This window comes from Ilyonectria robusta, assembly GCF_021365365.1.
Source record: "Ilyonectria robusta strain PMI_751 chromosome Unknown BGZ61scaffold_65, whole genome shotgun sequence".
NCBI classification, from domain to species: Eukaryota; Fungi; Ascomycota; class Sordariomycetes; order Hypocreales; family Nectriaceae; genus Ilyonectria; species Ilyonectria robusta.
Window position 1 is genome coordinate 72,512 of NW_025764499.1, and position 21,341 is coordinate 93,852.

Here is a 21,341-nt window from a genome sequence, read left to right on the forward strand (position 1 = left end):
GGCCCGGCATTTTGCTTGTTGGGGAACTAGCGGCATCCGCTTCTCGGGCCAAGTTGGCGCGAGCGACCAATTTTGGAGCAGTGACGATGGGCTGCTATAGCCAACTTGGGTATCATGTTAGAGAATCATCCGCAGCTCAGTGACATTCTCCATAGTCGTAATGAAGCCGACAGACCCCTCTTGGACCCTTCGTGGACCCTCCATTTAGAGATGCCGTCCCCCCCTCAACCCCAGGATCCCACTGCCAGCCCCCCTGTGCCTCCATCGAGCATTTTCGTGCCGTGGCCTGATGTCGAGTCCATCTCACTCCACTTGTGCTGCGGAGAAGCGATTTGGGGGCACAATTGCTCATGCTCCCCTGCCAGGCCGGGACGTCAGCCGCGAATTGGCCGCCAAGCCATCAACCTCCGTCTGCCCGAACCACACGTTAATAAGCGAGTTAGGCTGAGTTACTACGTCTATTGCTCTCTGCTTGGGCGTGTGTGGAGGCCGAATGCGCTTGATTTTGGCTTCTCCATGCTGAAAGCTCCCAGTCCGACTACTGTCACGTCATACACACAGATAACTGGGACGCAGACGCTTTGCTAATACTGATGCACATCATGCATGGCTAAACTCGACGTGTTCCCAGATCTGTCAGCCTTGAGTTGCTCGCCAAGATCGCCGTCCTGGCTGACTACTAAGAAGCAGAGGCGGAATGACGACGAGCCTTGCTCGCCGTCAACAGCGACGCCTCTACTTCCAGTAGGCTGATCTTGGATATGGAGAAGATGCGTCTCAGATCCTCTTGCAATTATGCCTTTCATGCCTCATGCGCCGCTGTTGGCTCTGCGAACAACGCCGCCTATGCGAACGAGACTTGCCAGACGTCGTCGACACGATGAACAGTCCCTTGAGATACGCCGACTTGGCCAGTTCGGTGCTGTCCAGCCGGTCCGTCTCCTACGGCACGTTAGCTTCCAAGGCCGCTTCTCTCCTCATGCGACGCTGTTGGATGCTCTCTCGCCGGGCATGGGCGATCGACTTCACCCTCATGCTGGCCGAGCGAGAATGCCCGTGGGTCCGGTGTCCGCGCAGGAAATCTTCGTGCAGGACAGACTGGTCGGAGCCGCTGGTCGGCGGAGGATCCTTGCCAAATCTGGCGTCGCGTCGCCTCATCTCTGCCGAATTGACGCTCGTCGACCGCCCCAGAGCCGTCCGCCGGGAATCCCTGCTCCCGCCGGCAGACAAGGGCGGGCTGAGGAGTTCGCTGTGTTGTGGCTGGCTGGTGCCCGAGCGGAACCGCGGCTCCGGGTGGCTCGTCTCGCTCACGCCGCCACGGCGGATGGACCTGTACCACAGAGGGGTGAGACCGGTCCTTATCCAGCCGCGCGGGTTCCTGCGTTTGCGGGTGCTGAAGCGACGCAGGAGATCAGCAGCAGTGCTGATCAGCAGCAGTGCCTTCCTTCTTCTGAAGTTGCTCGACCTTGGTCTCGGGAGGAGGCAGGGGAGTCTGCTTGGGAGGTTCGGGGATATCGTCCTCTCCATGGGTGCGGGCGTGCGGCCTCGTTCGCCCACCCGTCGGCTTCTCACCGGGCATCTCATAGGCCGCGGAGTTCGTATGGGCCTCCTTGGGGGGAGCGATCTCAGGCAAGACTTCCGGCTCCCTGGCCTTTTCCCGATCACGCACGTCACACTGATCACGTTCCCTCTCTCTTTCTCTCTCCCTCTCCCTCTCCCTCTCCTTTTCCTTCTCACGGGCCCCGGCGGGAGGCTGCGGGAACATTTCAGCGTGGTCTCGACCCTGCTTCTCCTTCACCAGGTAATAGATAGATACGAGGGAGCTGAAGGCATTCATCGGGTCGTTGCCCAACTGTAGGGCCTCAGAGCTAGGACCGGTCAGGGTGTCGCGGCTGTTGCCTGAGCTCCTCCGCTTGTAGAAGTCGAAGCCAAACGGTCTCCTCTTCTCGGCGTCCTTGGCCGGCGGGGGGAGCTTCTTCTCCCGCTGCAACAGCTTCACGGCACGATGATACTCTTCAGATTCGATGAGCCTGGTGAGTTCTGCGTTGATGCTTTCCGGGGAGCCAAAGTTGAACCCTTCCATGGCGTGGATAACCTCTGGGTCCAACGGGGTGGTCAATGGCTTGCGCACGGGGAGATAGTTTTCGGGGGGACCATTGAAGCCCTTAATCATCCAAGGGTGGTTCAAGACCTCCCGCATGGTCGCCCGCTGGTTCGGGTCGGTGACGAACATGCGGGATAGGAGATGCTTGCACTCTGTCGCTGGGTCAGCGCTGACTGCTGGACGAGACGCGGAGGGAAGAGGTGGCCGTCTTACCGCTCGAGAGCCATCCGGGATAATCCACGAGACCCTTCTTGACCTTGGCGTGGAGCGCAGGCATACTCTGGTCGTCGAATGGGATCTTGCCGCAGACGAGGACATAGAGGACGATGCCGAAGCTCCAGACGTCCACCTCGGGGCCTGTGTATGCTCTCGCCTGCAAGATTTCGGGGGCAGCAAAGTAGAGGCTGCCGCAGAAGGTCTTGAGGTGGCCGCGGGGTGCAAACAGATTGCTCAGGCCAAAGTCGATGATCTTGATGTCGCCCGTCTTGCTGATGAGGATGTTTTCAATCTTGAGGTCCCGGTGGACAATGCTATTCCTGTGGCAATAATCGAGGGCGCTCGCGATCTGGCGGCTGAACTTGCGGGCCTGCTTCTCCTTGAGCTTGCCACGGGAGATGATGTAGTCGAGCATCTGGGCGCCGTTGACATATTCGAAGAGCATGTACCAATGGTGGTTGGTGCGGACGACGTCGCGGAGGCCGCAGATGTGGGGGTGGTTTAGGAGGGAGACGATGGCGGCCTCACGAGCGGTGCGAATCTCCTTGGACTGGTCGGCGCGCTCCTTGTCGGCGCGGGACTGTTGGCCATCGTCGGTCGAGCCACGGGGGATGATTTTGCAGGCGACCTGGGAAGAGGGGACGGTTAGCTTTGTGCGCAGGGGGAGGCCGTGTGGAGAGAAGTGAGATGGGAGATGGGAGGCGGAAGGTGAACGACGACAACGAAGCGAAGACGAACCTGTTCGCTGCCATCCTCCTTTCGGGCAAGCTTGACCTTGCCCATGCTGCCGGCGCCAATGGTCTTGCCGAGGATCCACTTTCCAGACTGCGTCGGGATGATGGTGCGCGACCTCGCGTGCTTGGAGGTAGATGCCCGGGGCGGCGCATCGGCGTAGCCATGCTGCTGCCGCTTGGGGGCGGCCGGGCTGCCAGTGCCATTGCCGGCGGCGGCGGCGGCGGTGGCAGAGGGAGCCATGTCGGGATGGGGATTGTGGCGGTGGTGGGATCGAGTGCTGCTGCGTCGATGGGGCCGCGAGGGATAGGGGCCCCTTGCCCGGGGCGCTGGACGGTCTCTGCTGGAGCTTCGCTTGCAGGAGTGGGCGAGGGCGGCGGCTACGTGCGAGGTGTCGTAGTTATTTTGGGGGATGGTCTGCTGCGGCTGGATGGGACGGGCGGAGGACGAGGTGCGGCGGTGGTGATGGGGAGGCGATGGGAGTGAGACGAGTAGGTGGGCGTAAAATATACTGTACGTCATGAATCGAATCCGTGGCATGCCACCAACAGAGACGCAATGTGATGCTGACGGGGGTGAAATAATTTTAGCTGTCCTGGGCCTTTGGCCCTAGCAAGCAAGCGCCAGTGACGCGCCCCTCTTCACTCCAGCGCACTCCAGCGCCTCCGAGCACTGAAGCGTGCCTTCCTTCGTATCTCCGCGGCGTCCATGAGAGGGATTTGCGTAGTAAAATCTGGAAGCAGGGGTGGGGAAGCTCTCGTTGGATGTGTAAATTGTCGATGTCTCCCTTGTCTCCTCCACTTTCGAAACCGAAGGCGTTATCAGCAGTCGTCTCCCCGGCTTGCCTCTTTGGATTTGTTGGCTACGCTAGCATATGACAAGTCGCTTCTCGCGGGGCCACAGAGCTTGGTCTGATGCGCTATGATCTCGGATTACGTGATCTCATGCAGGGACGGGGGGGTTGGGGGGGTTAGCCGCAGCGCGCGTATTGCGGCCGTCTCTCAGCCTCACTGTGCAAGATGTTGTTTTTGGACTTGCATAGGGCCAACGTCTGCTATGTCTAGTCCTTTCAAATATTTTGCAAGGCCTCGACCTTCACTCTCTACACTATATCCGACTTGAACCACAAAAACCACCCACAGCATTAGCGGGCTCGTTCTCACACAACTGACGACTTCGAGAAGCAAGGTACACTTGAAACGCCGCAACCACAGCCCTGGAAGTTAGGACGATCCTTAATCAGGACCAACCTGCAGTTCTGTGGATCCTTGCCCCCCCGACACAACGCCAACATACTTGGCATGCAGCCATCCATCTGGTGGACACACACCCACAGAACGCATCTCGATGAACCGTCACAGGGTAAGCAAATCGCTGAGAAAACAGTCTTGTTCGGCTGACAGCGAAGAACACCATCGGTTACCCCAACATAGCCGAGTGCCCGGGGTGCCTGTCGGCTAGCAACGGTGCAATATCGTACGAGATGCAACCCACCGACCGCTTGGGGGGGAAGAAGTGGACAATAATAGACTTCAGGTATGCAAAAACGGACCAGGACCTTGTGCATTGTAGGGCCCAAACATCAATGATGGTAATCAGGAGTCGGGTTAGGCCAGTGTCTTGGTTTTTTCATGGTGAAGTAGTCGCGGTGTTTTATTCTAAGAAACATCAAAACCAATACCTACCCGTTGGTCCATGTGTGGGGCAAGCCCCAAGGCGGACCAACTAAGCAAGCTTAGTTGGCCACAAAAATCTGGAACAGTCACAAAAAGCTGGAACATCGGCGGAGCCCGATTTTCGCTGTGTTTTGCCTCCCTCTTCATATTCTAGGTTTCTATTGCAGTCCAAGATAATTTTTGAGGCACAAACGAAGGAAGACTGAGGCCATTGGCGATCCGGGAGATATGACATTCTGATATTGCTGCAGACGCCGCTGCTTGTGTACCCAGGTCTCGCTATTGTAAGAGACACCTGCCAGACAAATCAAGCAGTATCAGCGTCTCTTGGCCTTTCCAAGCTTGCTTCTTGCGTAGCCCTTGTCTCTCTGATGATCTGTTGTATCTTCTTGTGCCCTGGAATGTGTTGTTGTGGAGGGCACGGCGTGGAGGCAATTTCCGGGTAGGGCGATGACTCGTATAAGGGCGTAACCGGTGGTGAAGATCGCTGCCATAGCGGTATCTCTTGCGCCTTTCGAACTTGCGTTAAATCGATGAACTCGAGGTCTTCTTCTTCTTCTTCTTCTTCTTCGCTCTCGCTGTCGGTGGGTAGCTGGCCAAGGTTGACATGAATAGAATCATCGCTTCCAGCCAGTGCAGTCCAATCCACTGCGTTCAGTGGCTTCGGTGCGTATCTTGCTTGACGCATTGACTCCTTGACTTCTGGGGGCAGTTGTGTATCTATCATGAAGCCGTCAGTCTTCTCATTGAGGAGTTGAGTCATCTCAGAACGTTGTGTATCCATAGAGAGATATTCTTTATCCTTGCCTGTGTATTCAAGCCACTTCTTGAACCGCAGGTTCTTCTTAATACTATCGACGATGACCTCCTTGCTCTCTCGCCACTGTTCTCTGAGCTTCTCTATCTCCCGAAGGATAATAGACCGGGTGGAGCGAATCTGAGCCTTATACTCCTTCTTACGGGACTTGGCGATGACCTCTTCCTGCTGTTCACGGAGCTCTTGGAGACTCACGTTGTGTGAGAAATCTCCTTGTGGCTTTGCTCTCTTTCCCCTCTTTTTCTCGTGATAACGCTTCTCAATACGCGTTCTCCGGTCGTCAACGTACATCGTCACCGTATCCTCAAGGACGGCGGCCTCCGTAGCTACCTTGCCGAGCTGACGGAGCCCAGAGCGCGTTGGAGAGCTGAGAACATGGTGATACTTCTCGGTGATATGTTTCGCGGTATCAGAGGCGGTTTGGAAGCGTGTTTCTGGAGGCAGGAGCGAGAGAAAGGCAGGATCAACTGCTTTCTTTGTTTTCAGTTGTTTCTTGGCGATATATGTTAAAGCCGGTTTGGCATCGGGGGGGAAGATGCCGGATTTCTTGAAGCCAGATATAATATTCTTCGCAGTGAATCCGGCGTCAATAACCTCCTGTTCCGCTGCATATTTAGCATACAAACTCAGAAGAAACTAGCGTATTAAGTTACCTGAAAGCTACTCATAAAGTCATGCCGAGAGAAAGAGATATTGCCCTTGCGTAATGCCCGGCGGAGGATCTTCTGATGAGCATTCTTTAGAGGCTGGAAGACTCCTACATCCATCGGTTGCAGGATATGTGTTGAATGAGCAGGGAGAGGAGCAACGATGATATTGAACTTGATACAGTATTCTCTAAACGCAAAGGCGCCATGTCCAGTGAAGCCATCTAGTAAAAGGAGCCGCCAAATGCTGTCTTCTTCATCGTGAGATATCGGTGGAGCGTCGTATTCGATATGCTTGAGAAGAGGATCTCGCAGGAACTCGTCACAGCCAAACCACTCTTCCAGAGTGACTCCGCGCCTCTGAGCCGTAGTTGACCTCTCCCAAGAGTGACGGTTGAAGTGTTGTGCCCACTCGAATGTGATCTCGCCATTAGAGAACGCAGTTTCAGACATTGCAAACCGCATCAGCGGATCGGCCTCAATATACGCAAAATCTAGCGTTGGGAACGCCTTGAAGATTACCCAGGGCGGAATCGTATCACCTGCAGCGCTGCCCGTACCGATAACGGTGCAGGATTCGCGATTTGACGGGTCGAGAGTCTCAGCACAGGTCTGTCTCTTGGTGCGGACGACGAGGCATTGTACCCGCTCTCGCAAGCAGCCGACTCTGATGCCGCATTGGTCGGTGTTCCAGCACTCAGAGGCGTTAACCCTGTATTTAGTGACGGCTTCAGTAAGTTGACTGAAGAAGGTTTTGAGGTCATCGATGCCGCCGGCTTCCCAAGACTCACGGGACTTCTCGACGGCCTTAAGGAAGGTCTTACGGAGTTCGGGGTGATCCTGAACGAAGCGAGGATGCCACATCTTGCTGACTGGCTTAGCTAAAGGATCTCTGCGGAGGCGGAGAGTGTTGGCAGCGTCTTCAATCTCAGGTTTGTTGGCTGGAAACCCTGATCTTTCCATCCAGACGACGAAGGCGACGATAGCTTCGTCTTCTTCGACTATCAACAACCGTGGGCGCCCTCTTGGCGGCGATACGTCAGAATCAGGGTTCTCGAGCTTCTTAACGAGTCGCGATACAGAGGTAACAGAGGCGCCTTCGTGTTTGGCGCAGGCGGCGCGGATCGAGATAGGCTTCCTGCTGTAGGAAGCTGCATTGCGACGAGGAGCGCGGGCTTGATTGGCACGTGATGCGGCGACCTCTTTTGCGGCTCTAAGGTTAGCCGACGCGGGCATAATGAATTGATCTGAAAGTCGCTATTTTCTACTGTCTGGTGTCGTGATTTCGGGCGGAATGTATGGGAAATGCGCGTGGAAATGCGCGTGGATTAAGTCATGGGCAGGTAATTGACTGTTCCAGCTTTTTGTGACTGTTCCAGATTTTTGTGGCCAACTAAGCTTGCTTAGTTGGTCCGCCTTGGGGCTTGCCTACGGAAGCCTATATCTAGCACTGGGTCAAAACGCATTTTCCATCCATTTTCGTCAATACAGGGACCCCACCCCACACCACCCTTGCCGCCGACCCCCCCTGAGTATATGGATTAATCAATATCCATGTACACCCTACTACCTAAAGGTATTTGAAAATGTGTGCGAGCGGCCCGTCCGGGCGCGGACGAGCATTTACGTGGCCGTTCGCCCCCAGACGGGCCGCTCGCACATTTATCCCTCTTCATTTAACGCAATGTCCTAGATTTATCATAATTCGTTATGGCCCCAACTCTTCTGTACTGCCCCGGCCGGGCCCGTACTCAACATGCCACGATCTTACGGGATAACCCCTCTTGGGTCTCCTGTCCGTATTGTGGCACCCTCCTAGCCGACAAGCCCTCCAACGCTTCCTCTGACGATGACCTTGAAGAGGTGGACTTCCAGAACCTACCCGACCGAACCCGAAAGGCCTTTAAAGCGACCGAACGCCCCCAACCGGCACTGTACGCCTCAAACGCCGAGTCGCCCGCGGTGTCTACTCATCGAGCCGGCGCAACCGCTTTCTCTTCTGCTCTTCGAGAAGCTGATAAAGCCCGCCAGACTAGCATTCAGAACGACAAGAGTAAGGCCGAACGGAGTAGTACGGAGCTTATGCAGCCGCGTAAGATCGGGATTTCGTTGTACTTGTACGCTGGGAATTACTGTACGGCCGAGTCTGGTGGTATCGAGACTCTTGAGTGGTTCGACGTCATGGCCGTACATAGGTTTCCGATGGCCGTACAGTTCAGTACGGCCCTGGAAACGGATACACACCAGCAGTTGATGTCCGCCATCATCAAACGGTTCTTCTCGAACTCGGGGGAGTGGGCGAAACTAGCTGAACGGGAGTGGACAGCTATTCCTATCGATGGGAAGCCACTAAGCCTGAACTTGAACGTTCGGTTCTGTGAGGCGGCGTACGAGTCCACTCAGCTATGGGCATTCCTGTTGCAGACAGGACTTCTACCTCGGTCGGAAATCCGCCTACACCTACGTACTGGCATCTCGGCCGAACAACCAGAACGGGATGAAAGGGTCAGTACGAAGGGGAAAAGGACCGTACTGGCCCAGCCACAAGGACGTAAGCGCAATACGTCCGAGTCACTGGCTAGTATTACAGTCAAGGTCGAGAAACGGTCTACTTCAACAGCCAAACGAATCAAAACGGAAGCGGATGGGCCAGTACAGAAGGTCAACAAGAAGGTAGCCATACCGGTCAAGGCCGAGGCCAGCGGGTCAACTCAACAGGATTCAGTCAAAGCGGAGATGAACGGCCCCGTCCGGGGGGTAAAGGTCAAGGACGGAACGGACAAGCCTGTTCGGCGGACATCTGAAGGATGTAGTATAGACGACGATTGCGAAGATCCCTTTGGGGATAACCCTTTGCAGTCCGACCCCTTCGAAGTATTCAAGGGTACACGTTCGCACGCGAAAGGTTCTGAACAGGCCTTTCTGGAGACTACAGACCTCGCTTGATAGCTAGTTTCGAGCTGACCCTGTCTCCGAATTTACATCCCATTCGTTATCGGAATCGTCCGTTCCCCCACGAACATGCCCGTCCAGATCAAATCCTCGTGTCCTCGGCTCGTCCTCTGGATGTCGAATACCTCCAGTTGGCGGCTCCTGGAGGTGTAATCGTGGGTCGACTCCGGATTTATGGTGATCTTCAAGTTGTTCACGTAAGTAAATGTACGAGCGATAAAGAGGAATATCGACACCATTTACACGGCGCTGTTCGCTCCCATCCCTGACCGAACGGCTGAGTACGGACTTGCAGAGCGCCAATACCTCGGCAGAGAGATACAACGATAGATCGAATGATCTATGACCAAGAAGCTCCTCCATCTCCTCTAGTACGGCTGGAATGATTGGCTCCCCGTAATCCTCCATACTGGACTGTTCGGGGTGGTGAAAGAGGACGTACGGGACCCCAGGGACAACATGAGGTCGGTTGGGCTGTTTACGGATGTAATGGTTATTCCATACCCGTACGAAGCCGCGCAGGTCCGTATCTAAGGGTTCCATATATATATAGAGAAGGGCAATCTGATCGTAGATATGACTGGGTTCGAAAAGCCCTACTGTATGTAGGGTTCCAAAGACCGTCTAAACATGTCAGTACGGAGGCGTTTAGGGGTACTCGGGGGCGTATAATAGTATCTTACCCGCCAGAACTGCGAACGGCCTTTACAAAGACGATTCCACCAGCTCTCGATCTTGACGTTGTGGATGCTCTTGCCGTATACAAAACAGTCCTTGAACTTGATCGGTACGGCCTCGCCCGTGAGCAGTTGTATCCGTTCGCGCCCGGTGTGACTCGAGTGATACCAATGGAGGCCAGCAACAACCGGAGTTTCCTTCCCACGATCAGCCCGTATAATCCGCGGCGTAAAGCCACGTTCGCGAATGATCGAGAGGTATTGGAGGCCAACGCCGATAGACGTGTGCGTACTAAAGCCAACGAAAAACCAAGGGATATATCTCGAGTAGGCGTCAATCCCAGCGTAGATCTCAAAGCCGTACGGCTTTAATTTATCGTACGCATCGATAGACCAGATAAAGTTAGGCCCAGGGCAGGTCCAGCCCGTACGGCGCCGTCTGAACTCGTCCAGCCGGTCTCGGAAGCTCCTTTGGTGGACTTCTTTGTAGGCAGAGTAAAGGACATCTCGGCTTGTAGAGAATCCTTGCTGGCGCAGCTCCGTTCGGAGGTATTCACGCCCGTAACCTGCCAAACGGCGCGTTGGATCAACCGCTTGGGCGATACGACCGATGGCTTGTTCTCGCAGGGTAATGTTTTCCTCTCGAGTATGCCGCTTTCGGAGGTCCATCTCTTGCCGTAGCCGTACGAGGCCTTTTTGGGTAATAGAAAACCCCTCAGATTGTAGCACTTGGAGCAACCGTTCGTCCGTAAGGTAGTGTTCGAAGAAGTGGAAGCGTAAACGGTCCCGGAGGGCGTCAGTCACTTCCGTACGGCCCTCACGTTGGAAGCCCCAGATTCGAAGAAAGCGCTTCAAGGTAGTATCGGAAACGGGAACGTTCAAATCCGTCCGGAGCCATTCGCATAAGGCCGCGTTCGTCCAGCGTAGTTGCCATTTCCCACGGATTTGTTCTCGGTAGGGCTCGAGATCTATCCTCTGTCGTGGCATTAGATCGGCGTGTTCGGGGACGTTCGGGGGCGTATAGAAGATATTTCAATGAATAAATAATAAAATGTTAAGACAGAATCAAATGCGTAGGGGAAGGAAAAATAAAGAGCATAAGGTCCATTTCTGGGCCGTACGGTGGCGAAACCCCCCGTACGGAGCCGGACTATCTGAAATACCGAAAGACCAAAACGGTTATGAATGAACAGGAGGAGCTCACATTCCCGAACAGGCCTGTTCGTCCATCCCCCCCCCCCAAAAAGAAAAAAAGTGTGCAGACAAGAACGGTATGTCAAAAACCCTTTCCAAAAACGTGATGCCAACCGACCATGCGAAGCCAGACGGGGCCGGTCGCGGGGTATACTGTCCTGAACGCCAACGAAAATGACTTAGTCAGAATCAGACTCATCTGGAAAAAGTTAGCCCTCCGTTCAAAGCTGTACGGGCCTGCACGCTCCCGTACGGGGATGGATGGGGATGTACATACCAGTTCTCGTCCTCAACATCGTCTGCGACCTTATTAAAGACGTCCGCGAGCGTACGGAGGTGCTTGAGGGGGACGGAACGGATGGCGTCAAGAATGTCATCGTCATCATCAAGGGCCTTACGCTTACGGCCGCGCTTCTTACCCCTAGGCTTAGCATCTCCGTCCTTGACTAAAAAAATATGTCAGAACGGGAGCGAACTGGCTAGAACGGGGAAGAACGGGGGCAAACGGGGGCGTACGTACCGTAGAGAGTGCAGCGCTTAGCCGCGGAGTTGTAGCGACAGTTCGCGCAGGCACCATTGATCTGAACGCAGCTGTCGAACGGGCCCAAACCCCTCTGGCACGGGCCGCACGCGTCCGTTCCGGACCGTAAGTTGCCGTACAGATGGTGGAAGGCCGCGTCACAATTGGCACCCCGCTTTAGGTTGAGAGTGTTGTAGTAAGCGGTTCCGTCCGCGCCCGGACGGGTACGGACGCGCATGATGCGCTTGATCTAACGTGAACGTAAGCGTACGTTATCACATAATGCCATACGGCTACGGGAGGAAGCGAAAACCTTAAAGTAGTTCTGGGCGAGCGCACGAACGGCGGCGGAAACATTCTTGGAGACGTCTGGCGGACGGGTTAGAACTGGCGTGAGCGGGTAAAAACGGGCAAGAACGGGAGCGTACGCTTAAGGACCCAGGCGGTTAAATGCTCGCTAACGGTCTCGTCCGGCTGGTCATCCTCTAGCTCCGCGTTCGGGAGCCGATGGCCGTGAACGCGAGTGTCTGGGGGCGTCCAGCTAGGACGGTTGGGGGGAACCCAGGGCTGGAAGTCGGGCAGCTCCAAACAGGCGCGTCCGCTGTCGTTCGAGGCCGAGCCGCCTCCGTTTGGGGCCGGAGCGTCGTTCGGGGCTGGAGCGGTTCCGGACGTGCCCTTTCCACCCTTTCTGCCCTCCTTACCGGAGCGAGATCCGCGAGGCATTGTCGTTCGGGGCTGTTCGGGAGCGGAGGCGTACGGAAAATTGTACGAAAAATGTGAATGAAGTTGAGGTGGAGGCCGGAAGGAGCCGTACGGGACCGTACGATATGTGGATTTCGCGTGGAAGGTGGGGCAAAAACCGGTTTTTGGGTAACTGCGGAAACTGTTGAAAAAGGTCAGAAAGGCAAGAACCAGAACAAAGGCCGGGCAGGCGCCCAGGTACGTGACTGCTAGGCAAGGGAGTAGGCCAGTTGACCGTCGCAATTGAGCGCCTGCACGGACGCGATCGCGATAGCCTATTTCTGGACGGTTCTGAACGCGAAAAAGGTATGCAGCAAGAGGGTATTGTGTGGGCGCGGGGTGGAAAAGCTGGGATACGGTAGGGGATCCACAGTTCCTAAAATTTAAAGAGATTGTATTGGCTATTGCTTAATTTGGACTAGCGGTTTGCATCTAGCCAGTAGTAGTCCGTGCCCACGGCCGCCGTGGATCTATCCAGAAACTCGTTTTGACCCAGTGCTAGATATAGCCGTCCGTACTTGCCCCACACATGGACCAACGGGTATTTGTTGAGTCGCCGGACTTTTGGCTAGTCAACGACCCCCCCGTGAGGGACGAACGGGGGGTTGAGCTGTAGTGAAATGTCGAGACCCCCCTAGTCGTCATCCCGGAGGAGAAGCGGCTCAACGGTTGACGTTGACTCCGCCCTCGTGGATCAGCGACAGGGCTGTTGTAACACCAAAGTGGCCACCACCAATAAAGAAGTGCCATGTGGGGAGACAGTAGAGGTCACTGCGGCGTAGCAAGGCCGCATGCACGGCCCCAGAATGTGCCGCTTTTAGTCCAGCGTCAGTTCGTTTCACCAGCGTAGGATGGGTCGGAACATTCAGATGACGAGAGCTATGGATCACCCAAGTGCAGGTATGAAACTCATATGATAAAACTTGCATTGGCGCTACGTGGGTGGTGGATGGATTTCCTGCAAGGCAATCAGTGGCTTACCAATGAGGATGACCGACGTAGCATCGCGATCATCAAAGCCCTGCCCGCTTTTCAATTACCAATTACATGCTGACGAGCCGATTCCAGCCCAGCCCTGCCCTTTTCGAGGTGTTTTTAGACCGTGAAGGACCAAGCTGCTTCCGACCGACCCTTTCTTGTGGCAGCGATGAGAGGCTCGTAAGACTGGCAGTACCTTCAGCGATCAGTCATTCTATCCAATAGATATGGAATTTTCTGACGTAACAAGAAATATTGACACCTTATATGAAGATGGGCATTGTGAAGATCCTTTCTCAAATTGAAATGGCTCATGGTGTCTTCATGTGCTGTGAACATGCATGACGCAGACTAGCAGCCACTGCTACGCCTCGAGGGGGTAACCGAGCTTCCAGCTCTCAACGCACACCATTTCCTGCTGGAAAGCCCGCCAAGCACCTCATTAGAAGGAGGGCCGGAACATAGCCGCGGCAGCAACGGATGCTACTCCGCTGAATGCGACGTGGAGGGCGGAGCAGGGCCTCCAAAAGGTAAAAGAATGCCAGATTCTCCACCAAAAGGTCCAGATGCCCTCTCCGTGAGAAAGGTACTCACCCACAAACTCCATCTTCTACCCAAACACCAACAACGTTGATCTGGCTTCTAACTTAATCTCTTGTTCCACCCCCCCTCATCATGCCTCCCCATTCGGTCCATTCATTTCAACCCTCCCCTTCGCAACCAACAACTCCCCCCAACAGCCCCCTGCTGCAGAAGCCAACCGGTGCTAAGAATCCAGTCACGTCCAATGGAAGTCTTGGTCTCGATGGGAAGGATGCGGAATCATCCCTTGCAGAACGACTCTTGATGGCACTGGAAAAGTTCGTTGATGAAAGACCTCCATCCGATAGCTTATCCTCGGGGGACAAAGCTCCAACCGAGGCGGAAGAGACACAGGCCGAGCGAGTACCGAAGCTGGAATATGAGCGCGAAGAGGAAGTGCATGATAACTAATATACTACTCGTACTCTTGCTAACAGGTGAAACAGTTAGAGATACAAAAAAATATAAATATACGATCGTTGAGATAGTTGGTACCAGGACCAGACTCTGGCGGGGATGATCTAGCTCGATCATCGACTTGGATGGAACAAAAATCTAGAGGGCAGATGGAGTAAAGAGAATGCAACGGCCTCAATCGAAGATGCCCCGCCCGCCATACTGGTTCCCTATAGGCACCCCAGACTTACCCTTCGCCGCGATAGAATCCACCAGGTTCGCAGTCCGGCCTGCGATGCCAATCAAAATCTTGGTCGCAGGTCCGGTTCTCTTCTACAGAGCCTAGAATGACGGAATGGGTTGGTCAAGGCTGATTTTGCTCGTGGGGCCGAACGAGCTGTAACAAGCAAAGATCGCCGCTCGGGGGCATCTGCCTGTGGCAATCAAAGCCAACCTGTGTATCGCCACCTCTCTCTTGAGCCAAACAGCTGAGTTGACGTGATAGTTCCCGCTGTTATGGGCCATATCGTTCAAACTGGAGCTTCCTAGCCCAAAATCTCAGAGCGCGGCGACCAAATCCCCCACACTACGGTAGCATCTAGGCCGCAAGGATACATGGGCGCACATGCCTGTGCCGCTTACCCCCTAGACCAACGCCTCATAAAATACGCCAGCCCTTCAGTTGCAGGAATGCAGATGCGTGCTGCAGCAGACTGGTGGTGGCTTTTGACGGAGCTTTGCCCCGGGGGTACGTACTTCGTGCTGGGGTTGACGCATGATATCCGTCTGGACGACATCGTGGTCAGCGCTCCTCATCGTCCAAGTCAAGTGCGCGGCCTCCCACCGCCGATCTTCATGCCGAAAACCCTATGGATATGCGGTGATGTCCGTGTTCGTCAAGACCGAGAAGGAGAGACCGAGAAGATGCTTCCTCTGTGTCGGAAAGGCGCTCTCCTTGGCACCGGATGATCCGGAAGCACAAGACCTCATTCATGAATTCTACACGTCCGGGGATTTGAGTAAGCACTTCCGGCGTAAACACTTGTCGAATCTGCGGGACGGCGACGAGATCGAATGTCAGGTTTGTGACATGTCGGTCGACCACAAGATGCACCTTCGGAATCATGCCATGCGGGTCTATGGAACTGTATCTTAACTTGCGTCTTTAGGATCAATAGAAAGCACCATCTTGTATGATCGGTCTAAATTTGTATGGATGTATAAAATGACATAATGGATCATCCTTTACTTTATGTGACTTTCGTATAGTTGAATAGCATTTTCCTTCAGCAACTTAACAATAGCCGAGGTCGGCATGGACTGATCGCCCGCGCGCGTAGTGCAAAGTTCTACCGGACCCACATCCCACGATTAGACTGCTTCGTCCAAAGAGCTACCACTACACTACCACTACCGATCGGTTCAGCAACGCCACCTGTGCCTCAGAGCTTAGCTCCATGCCAGCCGTGCTGACCTCGGCAGGTTACTCTCTAAAACTGGGACCTATCCCATTTTTGGGCCGAACAACATACGAGAAGAGTGTGAATACGGTGTGGGCGAGTGATTGGGCGGAGTTTGTAGAAGAAGTTAAGGTATCTATCTCGCTGTTACGTTTCTAGAATCTTCGGTGGCCTCTGATCTGGCGCATGCATGAGGGGGGGTGCAGGGTGTGTGTGTGTGTATTTTGACGCCGTTCGGCGTCCTAATGACGCCATCCCTTTGGGGATATCGGGCGTGTTACGCTAGGCCTATCTACAAGTCCCATGCAACATATCTCTCATTGGGGTAATCCAATTTTAATGATTTTCGTCAGTCCCTTCTCCGTCAGCGGATACTGGAGCTTCGGTGGCACATCCATCCACCGTGGGGGGTACAGGGTTTTACAAGGATCATTTGAGTCCTAAAATAGCCATTGGATCCTTCTTTACGGACCCTGTCAGGAGCCGAAAACAGCAACTGTCGCGTCGTGGCCGGCCAGAATCAGCACCTCCAGAATCGGCCACCTCAGAAGCTGGAACCAGATTTTTATCGTTTTACAGAGGCCCAGAAGAAAGACTGGTGAGGGCTCATCGTCGCAGACAAAGGGGTTTGGCATGACTCATAGGCCTTCGCTGTATCCAAATTCTCTTCATGTGGGCGGGGTTGACTGAAGAGGCGATTGATGCACATTGCCTCTTGCGTCAGTGGCTGAAGAGAGCAAATTCTGCTCCACAACAGCCTAGAGCTCTGTAATACAAGAATGCGTCAGCCCTGCCGTCGCTGTGTTACTCCCAACATCTGCATGCCTTCAAGCACTTTCCAATATGTCGTCAGGTCTGGAATGGACGTATAATCCATGCCTCAGTTGTGGCACCCAGACAGAGGGAGCAACTTACTGCTCTGATTCCTGTCGGCTGTCAGAATACGAGAAGACGCCAGCGTCGATTCACAGTTCGAGCTCGCCTTCTACGCATATCACACAGTCTCCTTCAACATCGCCAGCCCAAGATGCCGGGGTATCGGCCAAGGCAGAGAAGGAATTGAGAGCGTACAACATGTCATTGGACCAGTCGAAGATGAAGAGGAGAGCATCGCGTTGAAGCCGAAATATCTCCACTCCATTCGCGGGGCGGGAACAGGTGCCCACAATTGAGAAGAGCTACTGCGGGGGCGTTTACTGCGTAATTCAGACGGGTGGGTCAAGCCACTGAAGCAACTTCTACAGCGCACATGCCTCCAGCAGAGGGGCGCTCTTGCTGTGGGCTCTGATTCCGACAGAGATAAATGGAAGTTCGATGAATGGAAATAAAATTGGACAAGCCGCTGAACTCCGCCGATCTAAATAATATCGCGCACGGCCACACTTGACGTTGTGAGGCTGCTCCTGGGAGCTTGGGCGTGGCCCATTTTTCTCTGTCCATCTCTTCACATGTGAGGGCCCACACCATGATGTCACCGTACCAGATTGAGGCAGATGGTCTCGGGCCCTGGGTGGGCTCCGGCACCATTCCAGAGTCAAGACGGCCAAGGAAGAGGACACAGATCGGGAAGTATCTCTACACAGCATCCCAGCAGCGTCTGGGACCGGGCCGGCACCGGTTTGCCCCTCGGAAACAACCAATGAGCGCGCTCAGTTTCTGCAGAGGCTCAAACTGATCACATGGGCTATGAAGGAGGCAACTGTCGGAATCGACTATTCGAGTTGGTACGATCGATTCCGTCCTCGGGAAGCCTCCGATGGGCTGGCGTCCTCCGCTCGCTGTCGTTGCGGAGGGGGCCCAGTATCCTCCAACGTCGCCATTTCCAACGGAACGCCGAGTGTGGGCACCTTCGTCTGCCTGTGGGAAGGGGTGGAGCTGTTGAAAAACAAAGATCCTTGCGCCTGGGACAGAGCTAGCACGGACGCCATTTATTCCCCTCTAGATCTGCAACCGGTGAGTTCTTGGCCCCGGACCGGGTCGGCAAATCTTGAGAGCCCCACAATGCTGATATCATCATATCAGGGCCTAGCCCAAGCCCCAAATCTTTGAATCACACCACCGGCCGGGATCTGGAGGGTGAAAGACGGACCGCCGCTTTCTTAGATGCGCGTTGGAGGATTTTGGCCAGGTAAATCCGAACTGTCCAACGTTGTCGTCTGATGATACCACGGTGTCGAGGGCTGTGCGTCTTGCGCCAGCCAGCATCCGACTTGATACATAGCTCTGATTTGGATCGACGACAAGAGGTACTTGCTAGCTAGATCGGAGCTAAGCTTGCGCAGTTCCGGCCAGTCACAATGCATGGAGCTCATTGCAGGGCAACCTACGTTGCCTCATCCTCCACTCCAGGTCCAAACCGTCCCAACCGCTAAGCTTTCTTGCCGACGACCCAGAGGAGCGCAAAGCTTCGGCCGAGTGATGCTGGCATTAGCAGCTCATGTTCAACTCTCTAACCGTGGCTGGTCAGGACCGCGATCGATCCTTGAACGTTGAAATCCATCTTGCACCCGCAGCAGGAACCGAGCTCAACGGAGTTCACCGTGCTCCGTACCGTGTGCCTGGAGCTTGAGTTCGTGCTACAGCCTCGTCTTGTAGTTTGGGATCCCAAGGCGTCAAGCCCAGGAGCTGTAAATCCTTGTGGTTCCTTAGCCCGCGAAAAACCTGTCCTCACGCTTGTCCTGGAGAGGGCAACACTTGCCATTGCATCTTCCAGGAGGAGGGGACCGCAAACGCCACTGTCCCCTAGCCTTGGATACGGTAATTAGAACGCACACACCTCGTCTCGCAGCTCCCAGTTCCCAGTTCATGGCGTTCCACATGGCAAGGATCCAGGGTCCACCCTGTCGGCCTCCGCACCCGGTTCCCCTCTCCCCACGGCCCCATTGTATGATGTATCTGGAGCTCTTGTGCCCGATAAGGCCCCCCGCAGCGCAAGGAGATACTGCGGCGCTTAGACCCTCGTTTATCTGGTTGTTGCCCTTTGCTGCCATGTACGAGCTGCTCGAAAGTGCAATGCAATCGGAGCAATTCCGCTAGGGTGGCCCAATCGGAATTCCGTGAACTCAGACTTGAGGGCTTGTTGACCCCATCGCCTTGCAGAAAGATGTCTGAATCACGAGCTTTTCATAGGAAAAGTCTATTTCCCCTCCCGGCGTCCTACAGCAGGTAGCATGTGGGCTTGCGGGGTCCCGTCTCCCTCAATCCTCTCGCGATCCCCTCATTCTCTTGGATTCCCCTCCTTCAAAACCCTGCCCGTAAATTTCTGCTTGTCAATTACCAAGCCGGCTCACTCCTTGACCTGTCAAATCCACTTTCAGACCTGCTCCTCTCCCCAACCGCCTCTCAGCCCTGCCTGGTCCAGACACAACTGGCTCACTCAGCCAGCGCTGACCTCAATTCAAGTATCAAGTCAAGTATATCAAGTAAGTCAAGTAAGTTGACCGCCCAATATATTTCAAGTAAGTAAGTCTATGATGCCCCAAACTTGATTTACTTGAAATACTATATTTTATGGGTTTTCCTGTGCGACGGCCCTAGGAGTGCCGAGGCCATTCCGAGCTTGTCGGCCCAAGGTGTAGGGTAATGAATTGGTGTCGCCATTCCCAGCTGATTGCACCAATGATAATCCAGGGACGCGGCAGGGGTGGCGCGGATTTATTGTTTGTTCGCCCGCGTGGTTGAGACGCGTCGCACCTGACTCAGAACCCAAGTAGTCCCTTTGTGAGTAGCATCCACGATCCGCGATCCGCCAATGATCCGCTATGGCAGCACAACAGCAGTCGCTAGAAACGCTCCTGGGGATTAGCAGTCAGCGCAAATCGCTGAAACAGCAGCTTGACGCTGCGTCCATTAAGGCTGAATCTGGGAGAACGACTCTTGCTGATCTCCCAACGGTCCAGATCGGCTGCAAGAGGTATGTACCAGAGGAGTATATTGCCAACAAGAATCGCAAAGGCCGGCGGAGCTGGATTCAAGCCCATGGATTCTTCCTCACGGAAGTCAGCCCTGATTTGCGGACGTTGCAGACCTACTGGGTTTGCTCGAAATGTGATGAACGCGGGAAGAGCTCGTTGTTCGTCGCGACAAACACCACGTCGCCAATTGAGCATCTCCGAAGGTATATGGCATCCGTATGAGTCCGATATGTATTCTTTTCAGCGTCTTACTGGATATAGGTCCCATATGATCACTGAGGCGGACGGCAATGCAGACGAAGATTCGTCTCGCGCTGACATTCACCCCCCTTCGAAACGGCGCTGCCTGGAGCTTCCTACTGCAAGATCCAATGTTAATAAAGCAAAGGAGCTGACGGTCGGCTGGATCGTCACTGCCAATCTTCCTTTCACGGCACCGTCGAATCCGTACTTGCGACGAATGCTTGACTTACACGATGCGTCATTGGCAAAAGAGGTGCCGTGGAGCCGGCAGTCGGTGCGTGATACCATGCGGAAATTATTCGAGGTAAAGAAGGGAGCAATATCGAGTCAATTGGAGAAGGCAGTCACAAGGATTAGCTTTAGCTTTGACATGTGGACTTCTCCAAACCGGTACGCTTTCCTTGGCCTCCACGCTCACTATCTCGACGCCTCCTATCAAGTCCAATCGCGACTTCTTGCCCTGCGCCGTGTGTGGGGAGCTCATTCCGGAGATAACCAAGCAACGACAATATATGACATCTTCGGCGAGTACGGGATACGAGATCGGATTGGCGCGGGTGTCTGCGACAATGTCTCGTCCAATGACACCTGCTTGGCGAGCCTCTATCGTCAACTTTCTCCTGCGATGGCCGAGGAGGATATTAGAAACCATCGAACACGGTGCTTTGGGCATATTGTCAACCTTGCAGCTCGAGCGTTCCTCTGGGGGGAAGACCCTGACTCGTTTGAGCGAGAAGCCTTCACCGAGGCGGCTTTCCAAGTTGAAGAGCGTGAGCTTCGACTTTGGCGGAAACGGGGAGCAGTGGGCAAGCTGCATAACATCGTCCGGTTCGTCAGGGCTTCTCCGCAACGGCGAGAGTTGATGAAATCTCTGGCATGCAGCCAGCGCGATGAAGACGTTTATCAACTCTTTGAGGAGGACCGAGCTGCCATCGATCTCGAACTGATGCAGAACAATGAAACCAGATGGAATTCGACGTTTCTAATGATCCAGCGTGCCATTCGCAAACGAGAGCAGATTGACCATTTCATCACATATCTCGACACGAAGGCAGCAGAGCCCCGACAACGGGTGCCTGTCCAAGATCATCTTTCACCGCAGGACTGGCTTCTCTTGGCGGAGATACAGAGTCTACTAAAACCACTCTACGAGATCACCATGAGGTGCCAGGGTTGGGCCAAAGAAGGCCGTTACGGCGCCTTGTGGGAAGTGATGATCGGAATGGAATATTTGCTCAACTTCTTCGAGGAGCAAAAGCTGATATTCTCGCCCCCGGATGATACTGCTGATGAGCTACGGCTTGCCAGAGCTCGGCAACCACGAGTACAGCTTTCCAGTTCACATTCGCTCTTCTTATGTCTATTTTACTAATACTTTCGCAGGATATAGTACTCCACGAGCTGACCAGGGTCGCGGACGCGAGAAACACTTGCCACAGCACACTCGAGACGAATATACCGGTGCATTCTCGCAAGCTGAGAGTCTTGATGA

The 21,341-nt window shown here is 54.5% G+C and overlaps 10 protein-coding genes across 10 annotated transcripts; 5 read left to right on the forward strand and 5 right to left on the reverse strand.

Moving 5' to 3' along the window:
* Nucleotides 1–1,385: 1,385 nt before the first annotated feature.
* BGZ61DRAFT_467950 (uncharacterized protein) lies at nucleotides 1,386–2,618 on the reverse strand. The gene is made up of 2 exons (XM_046247832.1): nucleotides 2,318–2,618; nucleotides 1,386–2,256 (listed from the first exon to the last, which is right to left on the reverse strand). Exons 1-2 carry the CDS (start codon nucleotides 2,379–2,381, stop codon nucleotides 1,412–1,414), a joined length of 909 nt encoding a protein of 302 aa, XP_046094172.1. The 5' UTR covers nucleotides 2,382–2,618; the 3' UTR covers nucleotides 1,386–1,411.
* A 247-nt stretch (nucleotides 2,619–2,865) lies between these two features.
* BGZ61DRAFT_205155 (uncharacterized protein) lies at nucleotides 2,866–3,877 on the reverse strand. Its single transcript, XM_046237956.1, has one exon. It carries the CDS (start codon nucleotides 3,590–3,592, stop codon nucleotides 2,966–2,968), a length of 627 nt encoding a protein of 208 aa, XP_046094173.1. The 5' UTR covers nucleotides 3,593–3,877; the 3' UTR covers nucleotides 2,866–2,965.
* Nucleotides 3,878–5,062: 1,185 nt separating this feature from the next.
* BGZ61DRAFT_303270 (uncharacterized protein) lies at nucleotides 5,063–5,632 on the reverse strand (the record flags this gene model as incomplete). Its single annotated transcript, XM_046238708.1, has 1 exon — nucleotides 5,063–5,632. A coding segment is annotated over one exon (570 nt), but the record flags the coding sequence as incomplete, so codon positions are not given.
* Nucleotides 5,633–7,902: 2,270 nt separating this feature from the next.
* Nucleotides 7,903–9,138, forward strand: BGZ61DRAFT_541560 (uncharacterized protein; the record flags this gene model as incomplete). Its single annotated transcript, XM_046255061.1, has 1 exon — nucleotides 7,903–9,138. The coding sequence occupies one exon, from the start codon at nucleotides 7,903–7,905 to the stop codon at nucleotides 9,136–9,138; it is 1,236 nt and encodes a 411-aa protein (XP_046094175.1).
* Nucleotides 9,139–9,170: 32 nt separating this feature from the next.
* On the reverse strand, nucleotides 9,171–12,258 carry BGZ61DRAFT_541561 (uncharacterized protein; the record flags this gene model as incomplete). The annotated part of the gene is made up of 8 exons (XM_046255062.1): nucleotides 9,171–9,326; nucleotides 9,388–9,768; nucleotides 9,828–10,796; nucleotides 11,134–11,214; nucleotides 11,289–11,461; nucleotides 11,536–11,785; nucleotides 11,849–11,904; nucleotides 11,964–12,258. The coding sequence occupies 8 exons, from the start codon at nucleotides 12,256–12,258 to the stop codon at nucleotides 9,171–9,173; spliced, it is 2,361 nt and encodes a 786-aa protein (XP_046094176.1).
* Nucleotides 12,259–13,929: 1,671 nt separating this feature from the next.
* BGZ61DRAFT_524306 (uncharacterized protein) lies at nucleotides 13,930–14,247 on the forward strand (the record flags this gene model as incomplete). The annotated part of the gene is made up of 1 exon (XM_046252638.1): nucleotides 13,930–14,247. One exon carries the CDS (start codon nucleotides 13,930–13,932, stop codon nucleotides 14,245–14,247), a length of 318 nt encoding a protein of 105 aa, XP_046094177.1.
* A 600-nt stretch (nucleotides 14,248–14,847) lies between these two features.
* BGZ61DRAFT_487177 (uncharacterized protein) lies at nucleotides 14,848–15,410 on the forward strand (the record flags this gene model as incomplete). The annotated part of the gene is made up of 3 exons (XM_046249939.1): nucleotides 14,848–14,980; nucleotides 15,039–15,313; nucleotides 15,402–15,410. 3 exons carry the CDS (start codon nucleotides 14,848–14,850, stop codon nucleotides 15,408–15,410), a joined length of 417 nt encoding a protein of 138 aa, XP_046094178.1.
* Nucleotides 15,411–16,508: 1,098 nt separating this feature from the next.
* BGZ61DRAFT_467967 (uncharacterized protein) lies at nucleotides 16,509–17,036 on the forward strand. The gene has a single exon (XM_046247833.1). It carries the CDS (start codon nucleotides 16,536–16,538, stop codon nucleotides 16,809–16,811), a length of 276 nt encoding a protein of 91 aa, XP_046094179.1. The 5' UTR covers nucleotides 16,509–16,535; the 3' UTR covers nucleotides 16,812–17,036.
* Nucleotides 17,037–18,019: 983 nt separating this feature from the next.
* On the reverse strand, nucleotides 18,020–18,682 carry BGZ61DRAFT_573342 (uncharacterized protein; the record flags this gene model as incomplete). Its single annotated transcript, XM_046256124.1, has 2 exons — nucleotides 18,020–18,434; nucleotides 18,469–18,682. The coding sequence occupies 2 exons, from the start codon at nucleotides 18,680–18,682 to the stop codon at nucleotides 18,142–18,144; spliced, it is 507 nt and encodes a 168-aa protein (XP_046094180.1). The 3' UTR covers nucleotides 18,020–18,141.
* A 771-nt stretch (nucleotides 18,683–19,453) lies between these two features.
* BGZ61DRAFT_296902 (uncharacterized protein) lies at nucleotides 19,454–19,910 on the forward strand (the record flags this gene model as incomplete). The annotated part of the gene is made up of 2 exons (XM_046238639.1): nucleotides 19,454–19,809; nucleotides 19,868–19,910. Coding segments are annotated over 2 exons (399 nt in total), but the record flags the coding sequence as incomplete, so codon positions are not given.
* Nucleotides 19,911–21,341: the final 1,431 nt, after the last annotated feature.

Bases quoted from the DNA above. Each gene is read 5' to 3' on its own strand.
- BGZ61DRAFT_467950 (XM_046247832.1), bottom strand. From the start codon at position 2,381: ATGCCTGCGCTCCACGCCAAGGTCAAGAAGGGTCTCGTGGATTATCCC. The intron at 2,257-2,317 runs GTAAGACGGCCA...ACCCAGCGACAG, and splicing joins TCCCGGATGGCTCTCGAGCG to AGTGCAAGCATCTCCTATCC.
- BGZ61DRAFT_205155 (XM_046237956.1), bottom strand. From the start codon at position 3,592: ATGCCACGGATTCGATTCATGACGTACAGTATATTTTACGCCCACCTA.
- BGZ61DRAFT_467967 (XM_046247833.1), top strand. From the start codon at position 16,536: ATGTCGTCAGGTCTGGAATGGACGTATAATCCATGCCTCAGTTGTGGC.